The sequence below is a fragment of the Curcuma longa genome, chromosome 6 (assembly GCF_044706935.1).
Source record: "Curcuma longa cultivar G26 ecotype Majalengka, Jawa Barat chromosome 6, ITB_CL_G26_1.1, whole genome shotgun sequence".
Classification (NCBI taxonomy): domain Eukaryota; kingdom Viridiplantae; phylum Streptophyta; class Magnoliopsida; order Zingiberales; family Zingiberaceae; genus Curcuma; species Curcuma longa.
The window spans coordinates 5,404,844-5,420,259 of NC_133866.1; the positions used below are offsets into that span (position 1 = coordinate 5,404,844).

Here is a 15,416-nt window from a genome sequence, read left to right on the forward strand (position 1 = left end):
ATACGCAACAAGTTAACGAAAAGAGGTCCCCAATTAAATTAAACTTATACAAACCATATAATAAAGTAAATGTTAAATCAAACCATGTCATTTACATGCTAGGCCATCATGCATAGTAATAATTAATATGATCAAATAAGGATATCAAACAAAACTAAAACTATAACATTATATGAAATGAAAATGTTTCATGATGAAATAATGTCAACAAGACAATATCGATGATCAAATTTTAAAACAAGATGTTCAATTAACTATCTTGGAATCATAAGCAAATTTAGATACATATTGAAGCAATAAAGAATCCAACAATTTGAAACACTAAATGCACTATATATATCCTCCTTGACTAGAAGGCCGACACTTCATTTCCAATCATCATCATCACCATTCAAAAGGCCTACAAATATCACCAAATTTTAGTAAAAGTAATAGATATTGGAACAAATTTTAATCAAACAGTTAAGTAAGATCATATAATATTTTAATAATATTCATCTATATTAGAATAATATTGACAATAAGATATATATTTTCCCTTTGCTACTACATTGGGATATTTAATCAAAGCATAGACTCAATGGAATAACCTATTATTTTTTATATTATAGATCAAGATCATGGTTACTTGGGAAATAAGACGAAATTAAAATTAATTGCTTCTTAAGAACAAGAACTTGCAGCAGCAGCAGTTTAAACTGCTATTTACCAAAATACCCAACATGGCACTTCGTTTTTATATTTATCAAAAACATTTATTTTCTAAAACAAATTCCCTAAATTGCCCTTAAAAGATTATCAAAGGACAGGACCTTTGGCATGCATCTGAAACTATATAATGTTGCCTATTTCATAAAATATTAAACCATTTAGATCTAAATGTTCATTCATTTCATATATATAAGACAGAATAAAATAGAATAGATAATAAATGATTTGGTATGAAAATATGTGTTACCTTAAATAAGGGGTGAGGGAATCCTTGATGCTCTTGTCATCCCAATCCAAGTTGTCCCACCAATTTTTACCACCGTAAATATGTTTTAATCTACAGGTCTTCAATATTTCAACTCCAAATGATAAATTTTTGAGCTCCGGGCAATATTTCACATAGATATATTCCAAGTAGGGAAAATGGAGCTGCCGGTTTGCAATGCGATTGAGATTCCGCATGTCTACCAAGCTCAACCTCTGGATGCTAGAGCTGGAGTTGGAGTTCTCTACGTCAGTTATTAGTTCCTTCATTCTTCGACAACTCCTTATGCTTAGGATACTAAGGCATGGCAATTGTAGAACCCAAGAAACATCTTTCAATGAGGGGCAATCAGAAATCTCTAGTACACGAAGATTGTAGAGCCGAACTCCATTTAATGAAATCTCTTTCAATTGGTATAGGGTAAGAAATTGGAGCTCCTTTAAACATCTGAAATTTGATTCGCTACCAATGCTTGCAGGCAACACTAATCTGTCTAAATTGATATTCACAATGCGCAGACACTCAAGCTTGTCACCTGTCCTGCAACCCCATTGTGGAATACCCAAATCATAGTTTGGAAGTTCTGAAGTCCAGGGTCGAAGCAAAGTGAGTTTCCATATCGATACATTTGTTAACATGTTGAGACGCTCAATATTATCTGGTGTAGCTTGAATATCAATTTCCACACTTAATCGGTGGTGTCCTTTAAAACTTTTCAGCTCATCATACCACCTCTCAAATGCAAAAGAAATTTGAGTTATATCCAACCACTTGAGCATTGATAACTTGGATATCATCCCATTGGGTACAATCTCAAGATTAGTAGCCCTTAGAAGCAAATACTCTAATTTGCTCAGGCAACCAAACTCAACCGGCAGTCTTCTAATAGGATTTCCGATCAAGTTTAAATATTGAAGCTCAGTTAAGCTACATATATCCATGGGAAGCTCTGTTATACAACAAAAAGCGAGATCCAAGTATGTCAAATGAGGCATGCTTGAGAACAAACTTGGAGGAATTGTTCTTCTTTTCCAAACTCCGTCGCCACCAAGAATCAACATAGAAAGTTTTGGAAAAGTGAAAGCTCCATAGTCTTGTAAAAAAGTAAAATCATTCATCCCCCAAAATGATGCTCGCTCTACTTCTTGCCATTCTTCTTGTTTGGGCAAATCACTAAACCCAATTCCTACCTTTACAATCCATTTTTTTGTGCTCCCCTGCAACTCAGAGACCATTAATAGTGTCATGTCTCGGATGACGTCATGCATCTTTGCACCTCTATCCGCATAAAGTGTGTTCGTCTCAGTACTTTTCTCTAGCAAGGATGCTGCTATGAGATCTTCCAAATGCGAGCATCCTTTGGCGAAAGCTTCATTAATCACATTAAAATCACGAATTATGCCACAACCTATCCAACAAGGTATCAACTCTTTAAATTTGTCGATCTCACAATCTTCAGGCCACAAAGCACAACACAAGAGGCATTTTCTTAGGGAGTCATTCTCTAAACTGTCATAGCTCAACTTGAAGGCTTTATACATGATGAGTGAATCTTTTGGAAGACATATGCTTGTCCACTTATGTTCATCCCTTATTTGAGTGAGAGTGTCATTCCAAACTTCCCAAGACTTTTTCCCTGACATGGCCCGGGCGACGGTGACAAGAGCGAGCGGAAGACCTACACATTCTTTAGTAAGTTCTTCAGCAACGAACTTAATTCCAGCATCTGAGCTGAGAACATCCTTGTTGCTGTTCTCCTCGAAGAGTTGCCATGCTTGAACTGGATCTAGGCATTTGACTTTGATTTCTTTTTTTGCTTTCATTTGTGCACACACTGTCTCGCTGCGGGTCGTGAACACCACAACTTTCTGTGACTGTTGTTGCTGACCTCGCTCAGCAGTCGAGTGTGCCATCCCCAACAATTGAAGATCTACATGTTCCCAGATGTCATCGAGAAGCAGCAAGCAGTTCTTGTTCTTCAAATAGCTAAACAACTTATCACCACAAGTTTGTTCATCGTCGTTCTCCTGCAGTGTCTGTAGTCCTAGACTCTTAGCAATATCCATTTGGAGCCTTTTCAATTGGCAATCTTTGGAGGCCACAACCCAAATAACACGATCAAATCTGGTATGCTTAAGAAGATAGTGTTGCTGGATGCTCTTCAACACGGTGGTCTTACCGACACCGCCCATTCCGTAGATGCCTATGATGTCGCCTTTTCCACCATCGACGTAGCCCACAATGTCCTCCACATACGACTCTATCCCAACAGACGATTGGTGTGAGATGGGAAGCATCACGGTGGGTTCCGAAGGCCCAACTGTGGCAATCGGGTCCAGTGCCTCAGCTCTACTCATCAATTCATTAGCCTCGCTGAGCTTCTTCCCTGCTTTTCGGATGATGGAGCAGCAGTTTGATGATTCTATGATAGGGATCTGATCTCTTGCTTGTTGTATTTGACTAGTGCCGCCAGTTTGAGTTTGATTGAAGCAATTACAACTGAAGCAACCTGATGATCGAAACAACAACTTTTTTTTGTTTTTCTGTCCTCTCTTATATATAGATACAAACAGCACGTAGTAGCTCATATGCATTAAAAATACAAAGACTTGTAATTGAATTATATTGGAGTAAAAAAAAAGGCAAAAAGATATATACGGCAGAATTAATACTCACTGATGCTTTGAAAATCCTGCTCGACATCAGCCACTTGGCCTTCCAACGTCTCCACCTCCAGCAGCCACTGACTCACTTGGTGGGTCGGAATTCTCCCCTCACGCTCTGCCTGGTCGATCTGGTTCTTGACGTCGTCCCTTTTGCCTCTCAATATTGCCATTTCCTTTTTCAACTTCTCGATGCCAGATTTTGGCCTTCCCAGCCGCAGCGATGCCCACAGCCCGCTCAGGCAACTGTTGACGTCGACGTCCAGATTTAGGTTGATGCACGCCATGGACGAGGAGAAGGTAGCTAGCAACTAGAGCTTTCTTTCTTTTGCAGAGGAAGCAAGGGAAGGGAAGAAAAGCGAAGGGAAACAAAGATGAAGAAAGTCAAAAGATTATATTGTTCTCCATTGCATCGACACTCGTGCCACTATGCCATGTGATTGCACTTGTTTACAGCTTGCAAAAGGACAGCACAAACTGCCACTTCACTTAATTAATGGATAAAAATCAAATATCATCCAGTGCCACTGATGGTCTCAGCTAATATTCCAATTACTGCCACTTCTTTATTTCTCCCACCTGTGCTGTCTGGAAACGGCATTTTCACTGCCGTCCCCGTTTCCGAAACGGATGGAAACGTTTCCACGGATGGAAACTTACCTGAAACGGCCGGCGTCGAAATCGGGATTTTATCTCCCCGTTGCGGCACACGAATCAGCGCGCAGCTTCCAACTCCACCCTCCGCCTCCCGCCGCCTTGCCCTCATCTCGCCGCCTACCTCTCAGGCGACGGCGGTTCAGGGCTCCGATCGCTCCACCGCTGCCTCCGCCGGCGGCCTCCGCTCGGTCGGCCTGAGGTCCGCCGCGACCCACGGGAGGTGCCCCGCTGCGGCGCCTGCCGAGTTGGGGGTGCCCGGTTGTGCGCTTGCGTGGCCTGCGCCGCCGTATCCTGCATCCGCCACGCGCCTGACCACGCGGCGGCGCGCCAGGTGCACGAGATCGGCGTCGACGTCGACCGGGCGGAGCTGTTCGGCCACCCCTTCTTTTTTTGTATGATTTTTGTCTTCAGACCCAAGATTTTTTGCAGCCGCTGGATGGGCGAGAGCAAGGGGGAGGGAGAAGCGGGGAGATGGCGGCGGAGAAGCCGGTTACTGCGGGAGGCGGAGGGTGGAGTTGGAGGCTAAAAACTGTGTAGGTCAAGGGATATTTATTGTCAGGATTATAAACAACTTGATATAATAATAAATTAATAATAATACATCACTTGCTAATTAATATATATCTTTCATTTGGACAGTGATAAAAGTAGATAACTAAGTAAATTGGAAGTTGTCCTCTTTTCATATCTAAGGTTTATTATTAAATCTTAAAGTGTAGTTAATGAATAGGAAAAACACTTTTTAATTTCATGTTCAATAATTCTTAATTTCAAGTTATATATCAAATCCCTTGACCGCGATGCCTGTCGGGTTGGAGGCTAAAAACTGTGTAGGTTTTCGTCGTTTCCAAAAGTTGGAAACTTCAACTATTGCCGTTTCCCGTTTCCGTTTCCGCGTTTCCCGTTTCCCGTCTCCAAGTTTCCAGACAGCATAGTCTCCCACGATCGAAAGAATCATTTAGTTTATTAGATCCAATTGCTATTATTTTTCTTTAAGATATAGAAATTAAAGAAACTTAGATAAAAGTTCTAAATAATTTTTAAAATTGAACATGATTTGGCAAATTGACATTTAAAAAAACAAACGGTTTTGAACGTACATTTTCGAATTGAAGATCATGTCTAGCAATGAGGTTGTCGACACCTTACCACGAGGTTTTCGAGTAATTCATTTGATTAATATAGTTAATTTATATGCATATTTTTTGCTCAAATAACTTTTGATATATATTTAACATCTAAAATCTAATCTATTAGTTCAGTTTAATTATTATTCTATTGCCTAAAAAATTTAAAACGCTTATTTTATGACTCAAAAGAATCAGCGTCGTGCATGCTCATAATTAATTCATCACCTTCTGCATTAATTCTGACAAAAACAATATATATATTTGGACAAAGGTTTTTGATTGTTAATTGAGCTAGATCAAATGGAAACTGATCATATATCTTCTTCAACAGAAAAAATATAATTAAAACTCATGAAAAAAATATGAGCAATTTGTGTCAAGAGTTAGTATATATTGCGGATAGAGTCAATTAACTGATCATAAATATAATAAATAAATAATCACCAAAGTGTGACAATTTACCTAGTTTTAAAAATTCTTAGATCATACGCTATATTTTAAATTTTACAAAAGGCTATATATACTTTTTTTTTTAATTTTATAAATAATCACCACTTTTGATTGTCAATTACCTTTGCTGCTTTGTATTATTAATTGCTTTATATACATAAAAGCATAAAAGTTGATTGGTTAAATAATTAAAAGCATAAAAGTTGATGGACATGGGTGGACTACGCACTCAATGAGAGTCACATGCATGATCAAAAGCACAATCAAAAAAAAAAATTCCTAAAAAAACAGTTGGTGATTCATCCCATCTCTCCAATAATTGAGGCTAAGGGATAATTAATATAAAATTAAAGATGCTCTTGAAATCTTATTTGTTGTATTTCAGAAAAAAAACAAAAAACAAATAGCAAAAGGGTTCGACCCACTTTAAGTTAATTTTATATGCCTTTAGATGATGTGAATGCACCACTTTAGCTTTGTATTATTGATTTATATGTGCCAACCACTTCCATTATGTGACCTTATAATTTAATTAATTAATTAAAGACATAAAGCTATGAGAGTGGACAAGCATGCATTTGGTGAACATGAGTGACTACACACTCAATTGAGATCACTTGATCAAAAGTACAACTAAACAAGTTACTCTTTAACATAGATATAGTTTAGCAAAAAGAATATTTAAGTGAACTTGTCTAAATAATAAGCATTAATGCTAAATACAAATATAAATATAACTTAATTAATTGACTCAAAAAATATTCTTGGCATGGTCCAAATAAGTCTCAATTGCTTAATGATTCAACTCTTGTGTAATTACTCTTGTAGTATTATACACCCACTTTATAACTAGCAAAAGGAAAGAACAATTGCCTTTGCTTTATATATGACAACCACTTGCATTATGTGACCTAATTTAATTGATCAATCAATTAATTAAAAGCATAAAAGCTATAAGAGTGAACATCATGCATTTGATGATGAACATGAGTGACTACACATCAATGAGCTAGACTCACATGATCAAAAGCACTATTAAAAAGTTGTCTTTTATTCTAATTAACTTGATGTGATTATTCTCATACCTCCACTAATTGGAGGCTAAGGAATAATATAATATAAATTATTTTTTAAAATTAATAAATTATTCATCCAAATTCATACAAAGAATACAAGTGTATATATATATATATATATATATATATATATATATATATATATATATATATATATATATATATATATATATATATATATAGCAACTAGAGGAATCAAGGGAAGAGAAGAGAAGCAAATTAAAGATGAAGAAAGTTAAAAGAGTGGTCCTCCATTGCACCGACCCTCGTGCCGCTATGCCATGCGATTGCCCTTGTTTACAGCTAGCAAAAGAACTGCCTGCCAGTTCGCTTTAAATACGGCAATCTTAACGATCGCCTAATTTAATTAATGGAAAAAAAAAAAACAAATATCATCCAGTGCCACTGCCACTGGATAATACAATAACTATTTTTGAAAAGAGACATCTCTTTTATATACTGGAGATAAATTAGGAGGTCTTTCATCTCCATAATTGATTTAAGAAAAAATAAGAGTACTTTCTAATTGATGAATAAAGTCAATACAATCCCATTTATAATATTTTTCTCTCTCTTTTTAGTATTATTTCCTTCTTTTTGATTTCTATATTTTTCTTTTTTTATTTATTTGAATTAAAAAAATAATAATAAATCTTAATTAGTTTCATGGACTCAATCCCTGAAATGGTCGATCTGATCTCGAAAGTTTCCCTCCGACCACTAAGATAAATCAGGAAGCACATACGGTGGTCAATCAAAATGCCCAGCTTCCTTTGATTGTGTTCCCCATTTGAAAGAAAATTCTTATAAATATACTATAGCTGGGAATCAAATCGTAAATCTCTGGATCACAATCTGGATGTCCTACCGTTATACCATTATCCCGTAAGATCATAAAGGAAGTTAAGAATCTACTATCGAAATAATCATTTTGCTATAAGCCAATACGAATTTAAAAATAATATTCTTAGTTAAAAAAAAAATGTTAGTCTATTATATCCACGCACGTACTATTAAACCACGCGGTTGTGCGGCTTTACAGCTAAGCTAGAGGAAAAGACAATTTAACCGTACTACAATACCATGTGATTGCACAATGTGAAAGGACGATCAATTTAATTAATTAATTAAAATCAAATAAAAATACATATTTCAACACTGTGCCTCAAAATATTAAAATCACCTCCCTTATATTTTATTATAGAGATGGGAATTTATTAAAAATTTAATGAGCTTAAAATTTATAAAATTGGATCGGAGTAGTTTTTGGTTTTTATAGTTGTTTAGAAGTTTTGAAAATTTTAAATATATATCTTTAGAATATTATGTTTCTAAGTTGATTGAAATAATTTGCTATTGCATGTATAATGATAAAAAAAAACTTTTGAGACTTATATCCTTTAGATTTTTTTTAAATAAATATTTTAAATATTTTTAAACTCTACTCAATGTTTGTTAAGCCTCTCGATGTGAATCATAATTGTTATATTAATTTATTTATTAAATAAAATAATAATATTTAAGTGAAGTGAAAAAATATATTTTAAAAATTATGGATATTTTTTTTGTTGAAATTTATTTTTCTATTCGATGAACGTATATGTCAATTTATCACCTACGATGAATAAATTCAATAAAATCCCTGTTAAAAAAAGTCCGTCTATTATATTCAGGCTTGTACTATCAAGCCACGTGATTACACAGCTTTACAGCTAAGCTAAAGGAAACGACAAATAAACGGTACTACTATGCCATGTGATTGCAGAGCTTTGAAAGGACAATCGATTTAATTAATTAATTAAAAACAAATAAAAGCACATATTTCAAAAATTACCCTCGAAATATTAAAATAACCTTCGTTGTATTTTATGAAAGGGATGGGCATGAATTTACTTGAATTTGCCCTATTTTTAGAGAATTTATTAAAACTATAAGGAGTTTAAAATTTTTAAATTGGATTGGATTATTTTTTAACTTTTATAGTTGTTTAGAAATTTGATAAATTCTCAAGTTTGATAAATTTTATAGTAACTAGAGATTTGTTTCCTCTGCAGAGAGCTAGTAAGGCAAGGGAAGAAGGGAAGCAAAAACAAAGATGAAGAAACTCAAGAGATTAGTTCGTTATACCGACAAGAAATGAAAAAAAAAAATCAGACAGGTACAATTAACTTAAATTAAAATTATTTTAATTTGATTTTCTTAACATCAAGCCAACAAATAAATATCTGTCTATTACACCGACAGTCGTGCCACTATGCCATCTGATTGATAGCTAGCTAACGAAAGGACAGCACCATTACTGCCACGGAAAAAAATTAAATGTAATCATATAATATAATAATAGAATTATCATAATAATTAAGGATGGAATCCGATGAAACCATGTGGGACCATACCCTCCCACATGAAAATAGGTTTCGATTTCCTAATCCCGAAATATAACTGAATTGGTTTATATTTTAATATTTCTGTTAAAAAAATGTATTATGTTTTAATTTTAAATTTACTTAAATAATTATTTAATTGATATTTAAGATAAACATTTAATTTAATAATATTTTTAACTATGTTATTTATTTTTTTATTTTTTAAATTTTTCTAAATCAATATATTTTAAAAGATTGATTTCAAAATTTGTAGTCGAACTAACGAAATCAATATCACCTGTAAGATAATCACTATCCCGTTCAATGTAAATTTGTATCAGAGCTTATTAGATTCGATGGATGATCATTGTGATCGTAATCATGGTCGTAACAGGCATATTCCACCTGAAAAAGCCATACACTATGATCTTAGCGCTCAAGACGAGATTTTTAATTTACCGAGAAAAGTCATAAACTTAACTCAATGGCTCTTTAAAGGTCTAAGTTACCTTATCCTAATTCGGATTCCACTTTTCAAAACCCCTATAACAATCACGGAAATCATGTTCAAGAGGAATGACATGGAGATATTAGGGTTCCAATTGATCTTCCTGAGTGTTCTAGTACATTTCAAATTAAAGGATTTGTTGATTGACTTAACAAAGTGGGGAAAAAAAATTATTACAAGGAAGTACATAGTTGTATGAAAGTCAAACTGATTGTCATCAAACTTAAAGAGTGAGTATTGGTCTAGTGGGACAAGTAAAGTTAAGCCAAGATCATGATTGGGAGAAAATGAAAAAGAAGATGGAAAGTCACTTTTTCCCTTTGAATACACTCAATCTTTTATCTCAACTACTTCATACTTTGAGGCACAATGCAAGTTTTCAACGTGGCCAAGTAGGTAAAAAATCACAGAACCAAAAACTAATGATTAGGAGCGATTAAAACTGTTAGTTAGCTCATCCTCAAGATTCATATTCTATCCAGCCATCCTCACAAGGCAACAACAATATGACGAAGACATGGAAAGCAAGATTGTGGCAACTGATAATATAATTTATGACGATGATTAAATATATGAAGTTGTCGATGAAATTGGTGATGACGTGTTGCGAGTTTCATGCACCGATAATTTCCCCGACGAAGGCGCCATTGGTGGAAAAGTTGAAAAGGAAGAACTTTCATCCTTGGGTTTTGTTCAATGCACAAAAAAAAAAAAAACCAGGATATGCAATCAACTAGCTAGTTCAAATGAAAGAGTTAGTAAGGCTGTGAACAATCAATTTCTCAATAAACCAACCTCTCTGGTCTATGTAGAACCTACTGTATCATCTAAATTGGATTCTTTTAATAGTGATTCTTTTGTATCAAAGGTAATGGTGAATATCAACAAGTGGATTGAATTGTTGACTATGGGTCGGACAAACATTTGATAAAAATCAAGGAATCCATACTAACCGCAAATCTCACTTTCAAGATCATTCTGTCAATGCTATAACATCCCTAATGATAAATTATCACTGGTGTATATGTAAATTAAATTTATTAATTTTTATAATACATATATATCCTTGTTTTATTATTAATCTATTTTATTATATTTTTTACGTGATTTGATACTGCTAGTTAGATATTTTAGATATTTTATAGGTTGTGATTATATTGTGATTATATTGAGACATTTAATATATTATCATTATATTCAAATATTTGATATTTGTGTTTGTATTGTGATTTAATTAGTTTAATTTGAGATATTTGATATATTGAATATATTTATTAGTTATATTTGATATGTTGTGATCGGATTGATTTAAGATATTGAATTTGTTAAGTCGTTGTATTGATTTAACTTGTATCGTTATTGGATTGTTAAAGATATTGAATTTGTTAAGTTGTTGGATTGGTTTGTGATTGTAAAGTTGTTTATTGAAGTTGTTGAATTGTATGTATTGTCAAAACCATTGCTTATGATGGTTTATGGCTATTTATGAAAATATAAACAAACAACTACGATAACTGTAAGAAATTGTAAAAAATTATTAGCTATTAGTGATAAAATTTTTAAATTTTCGTTACTAATTAGCGACGGACATTTAAATCCATCGTTGTCGCTAAATTTAACGATGGAATTAAACATCCATCACTAGATCAGAGGTGGAACAGTGATGTTGGATAGAATAATGACTATTCTGGATGCGAAAAATTAGAGGAGAATTAGGAAGAGTTTAAGAAATTTGAAAAAACGAGTAGAAAGCCACAACGACGCCGCTTCTAGGATTTTTACCAAAAAAAATATTTAATCAACCAAAACTTCTTCTTCCTAAACATCAATTCATAAGATGTTTATATAGACTTAAATCCTAAGAAAAATGCCTAATAAAAAGAAAAATTTTAACAGACTCGAAATCCTAAAAATTATAAACGAATTTCAAATATAAAATTTGAAGAAAAAAATTTTAACAGACTCAAAATCCTAAAAATCCTAAATATATTTCAAATATAAATTCCTAAAAAAATTCTTAACAGACTCAAAATTTTATAAATCTTAAACTGATTTAAAATCCTAGAATATAAAAAATAGAACTTTTCAAAACTTCTCTAAATACTAAAAACTCTTAAAAAAACTAAAAATAAATATTAACAAAATTAATAATAAAAATCTTCAGATCATCCTACATCAGGAGACCACGGATTGACCATCTTCCTTGTCGGTAATCTCAATTGTCCTTCTTCAAGACCTAAAAGGGAGGTTAGTATAGTCTCGAGTTATTCTCGTCACAACTCGAAGGGAAATATAGTTGTATCAGAAGACATAAACTAATTATGTTGTTGTATGCTCCTGTATCAAACAGTGCATTCCGTTTATGGTCTTACAAAAAAAAGGGCAGCCCCAGTGCACGAAGCTCTCGCCATGCATCAAACACCTTGCCTTTGACGAGGCTGTTTCCAAGATTTGAACCCGTGACCTTATGGTCTTACAATGAAATTTTAATTACGTGGTTAATTAATGACGGAATATATAATGTCCGTTGCTAATTTTAGTAATAGAAATTTAAATCCGTCTCTAATATTAGTTACGGAGTTAAATTTTCATCTATAAAATTAACGACAGACATTATATATTCTGTCACTAATTAACGATAGACATTATATATTCTGTCACTAATTAACGACGGAATTAAAATTTTATTGTTAAATGACGTTAGCGATTAAATTTTAAAGATGAGAAAAATCGATTGCTAAATGTTGTTAGCGACATATTAATGACATTTTGTCATTATTGCTGATTATTTTTTTAGTGAATTAACAACGGGAATATGATTTCTATTACTCATTAACGACGAAGATATACTAAATTCATTTTTTATAAAAAATTTTTAATTTCTGTTGCTAAATGATTTTATTAACGATGAAAATTTTTGTTGCTAATCTTGTTAATTCTTGAAGTACAATCAATTTACCTAGCTCCTAGGGGTCTAGTTGGATCTATCAAGGCAAGGCAAGTTGTTACGTTACTATATGTATCCCAATAAAATGATTCATGCATAAAGTCAAGTTTGATCTACAGAGGTAAACAGATATTTAATTTGACTGCCTGTGTAGAAATGATGATTACTGATGAAAAAAAATGATGCTACAAAATATTGAATTAAATCTCAGCTTGCTCATCTTTATAATTAAATAATTAATTTCTGAGCCCACAATCTCCTCGAGTTGCACAAAATATTTTGTTGAGGAAGAAGACTCTAAATCTAGCGAATCTATCTCCTTCCGGTCCTCACTGTCAATCAGGGGCGGCTCAAGCTCACGGAAGGCCCTAGGCGAATTTTTTTTTAAAATGATTGTTATTATTTTAAATAATGAACTATCTACTAACAATTAATAATAGAACAGAAATAAATATTTACTTTAATAATGAACTATCTACTAACAATTAAAAATAAACAGAAATAATTTACCTTGGTAGTCCGTCAAACGATCCACTGCCCTCGAACGATTCGTCAAAAGACTCGTAGAACAGCTGGATCAAACACAAAAAATTACTATCTAAAAGCTAAATCTCAACAATAATAATATTGAAAAAAGTAAAAGAAACTACCGGATCGGCTTTGACTGTTTGAGTAAACAGCAATCAGACGAACTGTAAACAGCAATCCGAAGTCCAAAGTCCACAAGGTATCTATGAGGTTCATCAAGTTTGAAGATGATCAATAATGCAAAGTTTATTCACATTGGCTTTGTTTGAAGATTTTACTCACAGAACAGGTTGCATGGCCATTGATTAGGAAATATAAAATATAAAACAAAGATTATTATCTTTGTGCCACAATCTACAGGATTTCTCTTCCAGTTTTAGTATACAAAAATGTGATGCTTAACTATTACTTTATCCTAATTTCTTTTGTAAGGTAGTCTATGATAAGGATCAAGACAAGAAGAAGATAGTGCTAATCATAGTCAAGCAAATTGCATAAATCATATACCAGTATGAGCAACTATGCTTATGTCCATATTTCTAGGCTCCAACATAGGTACTCAGTTGATTAAATTTCTAGGCATGGCAACTCAAATATCTTTTTGAAACAAAAAAGAAGAGAGATTAAAATTAGAAAAGGTAGCGTACTCAAATTCTTGATTATTTTTTCCTAACCAATCCCACCAGTTTCAATTGAATTTTCAATATTCTAATCATAATTTTTTGATTGATCATTTAATGTTACAAATTTAACAAGACAGTATTAAGGACCTAGTAAGCCCCTCTAAGAATTAATAGAATCACTATGTAGCATGAAATTAGCAAGGCCCTATGCAAATTTCAAGATGTTGTGTAAACAATACTTAAACCATTCAAAAGCATCTTATGGTTTACCAAAAGAAAGTATTCTATTAGGGTATTAATGATGTCAAAGTGTCAAAGTGAGCACAATGTAAGGCAAGCCAAACGCAAGCCTACACCATGAAAACCCTAATAAGGAGTTGATTGATCATGCCCAAAGAACAATCAACAATGTCCTCATGGTCTAATTTGGATTAATAGACTTGAGGATCAATACCTCAACACTGATGATGCATTAAGAAAAATGGAGAACCAACCACTTTCGAAGAAAAAGGTGACGGCCAGAGGGGCGAGCGGCGAGCCTCGCGGTTTCGCCGGCGAGGAAGACGGCCAGAGGGGCGAGCGGCGAGCCTCGAGGTTTCGCCGGCGTCGGCGAGGAAAACCGTCGAAGAAGACTAGAAGAGGGCTCGTCGAACGGACCGGACGGAGGTGCTCCGTGCTGTCTTGCGCCTCAGGGGCCCTCGCGTCGAAGAAGTGGTTTCGCCGCCGTCGGCGAGACGGCGAGGAAAACCCTCAGGGAGATCGCGTCGGCAGGAGATGAAGCGTCGAAGTGTCGAACGGCGCGAGATCGGGAGGAGAAGGAGAACGCGTCGTTTCAGTTTGATCGGATTTTAACCATTTATTATTTATTATCCCTAAATAATTTAAATTTTTTTGGGCCCCTTTTAATCCTGGGCCCTAGGCATAGGCCTTACCCGCCTATGCCTAAAGCCGGGCCTGCTGTCAATGTCGCTTTCTTGATTCTAAGATCTTATCTCTAATAGATTCTTTTATATAATGCAATCTCTCCTGGGTACGTGTATCAAGCACAACCTATCTCGGGGCATAACTGAATTGATTATAACAGAACAAAGTTACAGAAGTAGATAAGGATTCGAATCTCAGCGAAGCCGAGACAATGTCCTCCTCCATCGTTGCTAATTACAATTTTTCAATTTACAGATGATCATGGGATCGACCGTATGAGACCGCTAGGATAGCAAATTCCACAAGTGTATCAATCACAACCAATATAATTAATTTTTTAGAGTTGTGTTACTTCATAATATTGGAGGTCATTATCAACAACAAGAAAAAAAAAATCAATAGGTGGTGTTGTTCTACGGCTCAAATCCCTATTTTAAAAATTGGAAAAAAATTTTAAGTAATTAATTTTTTTAAATTAAATTGGAACGGGAAAGTCAGATTAATTTCAAACTATTGCAGTGTTTTTTTTATTGGATGAATTTGTTGATTGGCTCAAATTAGGAGGCAA

General features: G+C 34.1%; 1 protein-coding gene across 1 annotated transcript; it reads right to left on the minus strand.

Annotated features, from left to right (window-relative positions):
• Nucleotides 1-264: 264 nt before the first annotated feature.
• LOC141830989 (disease resistance protein RPS2-like) lies at nucleotides 265-4,798 on the minus strand. Its single transcript, XM_074718439.1, has 3 exons — nucleotides 3,653-4,798; nucleotides 959-3,485; nucleotides 265-400 (listed from the first exon to the last, which is right to left on the minus strand). Exons 1-3 carry the CDS (start codon nucleotides 3,924-3,926, stop codon nucleotides 385-387), a joined length of 2,817 nt encoding a protein of 938 aa, XP_074574540.1. The 5' UTR covers nucleotides 3,927-4,798; the 3' UTR covers nucleotides 265-384.
• Nucleotides 4,799-15,416: the final 10,618 nt, after the last annotated feature.

Coding starts and splice junctions, on each gene's coding strand:
- LOC141830989 (XM_074718439.1), bottom strand. CDS start 3,926: ATGGCGTGCATCAACCTAAATCTGGACGTCGACGTCAACAGTTGCCTG. Junction 3,486..3,652: donor GCAGGATTTTCAAAGCATCA/GTGAGTATTAAT, acceptor TTCGATCATCAG/GTTGCTTCAGTTGTAATTGC.